Source organism: Myotis davidii, unplaced genomic scaffold (genome assembly GCF_000327345.1).
Source record: "Myotis davidii unplaced genomic scaffold, ASM32734v1 scaffold1395, whole genome shotgun sequence".
Taxonomy (NCBI): Eukaryota; Metazoa; Chordata; class Mammalia; order Chiroptera; family Vespertilionidae; genus Myotis; species Myotis davidii.
Window position 1 is genome coordinate 973,209 of NW_006288604.1, and position 4,218 is coordinate 977,426.

Genomic DNA, 4,218 nt, shown 5'->3' on the forward strand with positions numbered 1-4,218 from the left:
AGAGAGAGGAGGGAGGTGCAGGGAGAACCAGGGCAGGCAGGGGAGGGGTCCCCCGTTCAGAGCATCCTGGGCTCGGTCCCGTGATCTCAGCCTCAGAACAGCGTGTCCCCAGGGGGCAGCGGCAGGAAAAGGACTGTTGTGGGAAGATGAGCTCTAGGCGTGGTCCTGCGTTTGGGTCCCGATGCCCTGCTGCCCTAGCACGGCTCTGTCACGGTGCAGGTGAGGGCAGGTGATGGGAGGTGACAGGAGGTGAGCATAGGTGAGGGCAGGTGATGGGAGGTGAGGGCAGGTGATGGGAGGTGACAGGAGGTGAGCACAGGTGAGGGCAGGTGATGGGAGGTGAGGGCAGGTGACGGGAGGTGAGGGCGGCTCTGGCCGGTGGGTGCCGTGTGGCTCTCTAGCGTCTGGTCCCTGCTGCACCGGGACTCAGACATGGCTCTCCCAGCTGCCCCCTCCGTGACTGTCTAGGACACGCACCCACCATGCTTCCTGGGGGGAGGGTGGCAGGTGAGGGCCACCAGGTGTGACCCAATTCAGGTCAGCAGATGGGAGCCAAGGGCTGGGGCGTTTCTTAGCTGCAGACAGGAGACTCCAAATCCAGCAGAAAGGGGCCGGCCGGCGTGGCTCCGTGGTTGAGCCTCGACCTATGAACCAGGAGGTCAGGGTTCAATTCCAGGTCAGGGCACAGGCCCGGGTTGAGGGCTCCATCCCCAGTGGGGGGCGGGCAGGAGGCAGCCGGTCCGTGACCCTCTCTCATCACTGATGTTTCTCCCTTCCTCTCTGAAATAAAAAATAAAAATGACAACAGCCAACGCAAACCAGCCGTCAGACACGGATGCTCTGACTGGAACCATCCATCCGCACGTGGTTCTGATAGACTCGCATCTCATTGGTCACATTGCATAATAAGGCTGCATCTGATTGGTTAGTTCTTGGGACCAGCAATCCCTGTGTCCAAGTACAGGCATCTGGAGCAGAGAGGGCAGGTAATTATCATATGTTTTTGTGAATCAGTCAAAATTGGAGCCATTTTCTGCTCAGATTGGCCGCAGGCTTTTCCACCTTAATGTGTGCCGTGAGCCGAAGGAGGCGGCGCTCACTGCCCCGCGGAGCCGTCTCCTGTGGCAGGTGAGCCGTCCGGACGCCGGGCTCCCTCCGAGGGACGGGACGCCCCGGGCCGGGGCCCAGCGCAGCCGGGGAGGGGCCGCCATCAGGGCCTGGTGCCCGCGGCCCCCGGTCATGTTTGTGACAGGGACGGGCCAGCCACTCCCTCCACAGGGACTGCAGGGGGCCGGGGGGGGGCCTCTCCAGGGGGGGCTGCCCCTCCCCAGCCCTTGTGACATCAGCGGCCCAGCCAGGCCCCCAGGCTGCCAGGCCTGCAGTTCTCTCCTGCTGCCCCGAGTGAGCGCCATGAGACCTTGGCTGGCGTCTGCAGAGCACGGAATCCGACCCTAGAGCCTGGGCTCCCGGCTGCTGGTGAGGATGCGCTGCTGGTTTACTCACTTAATGTTTTTAACCTCCATTTTTACTGATGTCAGAGGGAGGGGAGAGGGAGAGGGAGAGAAACGTCCATGATGTCAGAGTCACGGACAGCTGCCTCCTGCACGCCCGCCCCACACTGGGATGGAGCCCACACCCTGGGCCTGTGCCCTGACCGGGAATCGAGCCGTGACCTCCTGGTTCACTGAGCGGTGCCTTCTGGGCTGAAGTCGCCTTTAATTCACCTGGAGGGTCACTGGGCGGAGGCAGTGCCCGTCCACCCGACAGCATGCGTGTTTTTTGAACCCTTCTGACCCGGCCGGAGCCCACACAGCCGCGCTGACCGAGCCCCCCTCCCCCGCCCCCCTGACCCTCAGGAAGCATGGTGGACTCTCCCAGGGAGGGGAAGCTGGCCCGGTCTCCGGACTTCGTCCAGCTGATCGACATGGCGTCCGAGTCCGTGGGAGGCAAGGTGAGCAGGTGTCTCTCGGGAAGAAGGGTTGGTCGGTCGCCACGAGGCCGTGTGGGAACCACCCACTGGGAGAAACTAGTTCAAGCTGCAGGGCCCCTCCCGAGGGCACCCCCATCCGCCCCCGCCCCAAGGCCCCGTGGAAGGAAACGCCAGGGGCGGCCTTGCCTGATGTTTGACAAAGGCCATCTTACACCTTGAAGAGAACGCACTGTCCCATGCGGTGCGTGCAGCCCAGGGCAGGGGCCTCCGTGTGGGAGCCCTGGAGGCCTGGGGTCCCCGTGGCCAAGGCAGGAAGGTCCAGCGATGGGCGGACTCGCTGAGGTCTCAGGAGCGCGCAGGGCGCTTTCTTAGTGTAAGTTAAAGCACCCCCTCTGCCCCCCACCCCCACCCCCTCAAAATGCCCTGCTTTGGCGTGATGAGAGGGAGTCACTGACGGCTGCCTCCTGCACACCCCTCTGGGGATCGAGCCCGCAACCCGGGCCTGTGCCCTGACCGGGAATCCAACCCTGACCTCTGGGTTCATGGGTCGATGCTCAACCCCTGAGCCACGCCGGCCGGGCAGCTGCCTATTTTGTGGGAAGTTAGTGCCCTGGTGTCCAGATGGTGAAGGGGACCAGAAAAGCGGGGGGGAGACGGAGGGGGCGGCAGGGGTGAAATCGAGACACGTCCCAAGCGCCGAGGCTCGATGGCGCGTCATTTCTCTTCCCCAGGGCCCTTTCACGCGTTCCTTTTACTGCGGCTCATAGAGCTTCACAGGGTGTGGAATGAAGTGGTTTTTAATTTACGGTTCTTTTATCTTCTTTCTTTATTTGCCTAGATTTTGTTTGCAACAGATGACTTTTTTGCTCCTGCAGAAAACCTGATAAAGGTATGGTGCCCGGGAGCGGCGGTACTGACGGGCAGTGGGCTGTGGGTCCACGGGAACCCACACCCTCTCGGGCAGGGACGGGGTCACGGGCCACCTGCCGGGAGCTGGCATGAGGACAGCACACGCGTGTAGAAGTCAGTGCAGACTCGGATGCGACCGGAGCTTCGGGCCGCATGGCGTGAGGGGAAGTTACCGAGTTGCTCACACATTGCCCCTCGCACAGGGAGGTCGGCATCCGCGCTGGGGAGAAAAGTGGAACACATCTTGCATTTTTGGGAAAATGTTTACCTGCCTAATAAGCAGAGGGTAGGACATGTTTCTTTAAAACAAAGCACGGATGTTGGTTACTGACCCGTCGGACCTCTTGGCTTAGAGTGACAGCCCGCGGTTTGAAGAGCATAAACACACTGAGTTTGGCAGATGGATGGACGGATGGGAGACCAGGCGCAGGAGGACTCCGGGTGAGCGGGCTCTCCCAGGGAGGGGAAGGCCGCATGGGGACCACGCGTTGTCTCCCGCCAACACCCAGAGGTTGCGCACGGCTGTGGGGGAGCCGGGCACACGCTGGGTCTGATTTTTGTTGTGTGTTTGTTTTTGTTGATCTGCACCTGGGGGTGATTTTCCATTGATTTTCAGAGAGAGCGGAAGGGAGGGGGAGAGACAGAGAGACAGCGATGTGCCTCCTACACAAGCCCTGACCAGGGCCGGGACTGAGCCTGCAACCGCGGTACATGCCCTTGATTGGACTCGAACCCGGGACTCTTCAGAGAGCCGACGCTCTATCCACTGAGCCAAACCAGCTAGGCTTGTTGTTTCATTGACTTTAGAGAGAGGAATGGAGAGAGGGAGAGAGAGAGAGTCATGGATCGGCTGCCTCCTGCACACCCCCTACCTGGGATCGAGCCCACAACCCGGGCCTGTGCCCTGACCGGGAATCGAACCCTGTTCAACCATGAGACACACCGGCTGGGGCAGTCATTGGCGTTTTAGTTTCCTTCGGTCACCTGCCTCCCCTGCCGACGTGGACGTGACGGCTGCTCTGTCCTGTGCGTCCCGCAGGTCACGACTGGTGCATCGTCAGGCTCGGGGTCCAGGGCCTGATCCGGGGCCTGGACGTGGACATTTCCTACTTCACGGGAGGCTACGCCCCTCGGATTTCAATCCAAGCAGCAAACCTGGAAGAAGGTGCCGTGGGGACCTCTGACCCGGCCGGCTCCACGGGGTCGGGAGGCTCAGCCGTCCCCCTGACCATGCGTTTCCCACCAGACGGGCTCAGCAGCCGGTCAAGGCCACTGGGCGGCCACGGCCTTCGAGCTCGGATTGCCACGCCTGCTCTGATTTCCGACTGTGAACTGGGCAGTGTCCTTTGACCCGGCCTTACCCCCACACTCTCCAGCGG

At 61.9% G+C, this 4,218-nt stretch overlaps 1 protein-coding gene across 1 annotated transcript in view; it reads left to right on the forward strand.

The window, feature by feature from the left end:
* The first annotated feature begins 1,423 nt into the window (after nt 1–1,423).
* Nucleotides 1,424–4,218, forward strand: part of ALLC (allantoicase) — a 13,179-nt gene continuing 10,384 nt past the window's right edge. The window contains exons 1-5 of the mRNA XM_015561795.1: nt 1,424–1,476; nt 1,857–1,951; nt 2,769–2,819; nt 3,193–3,280; nt 3,879–4,004. Coding sequence (XP_015417281.1) covers nt 1,862–1,951; nt 2,769–2,819; nt 3,193–3,280; nt 3,879–4,004 — 355 coding nt within the window. The 5' untranslated portion in view covers nt 1,424–1,476; nt 1,857–1,861. The remainder of the gene's footprint in view (nt 1,477–1,856; nt 1,952–2,768; nt 2,820–3,192; nt 3,281–3,878; nt 4,005–4,218) is intronic.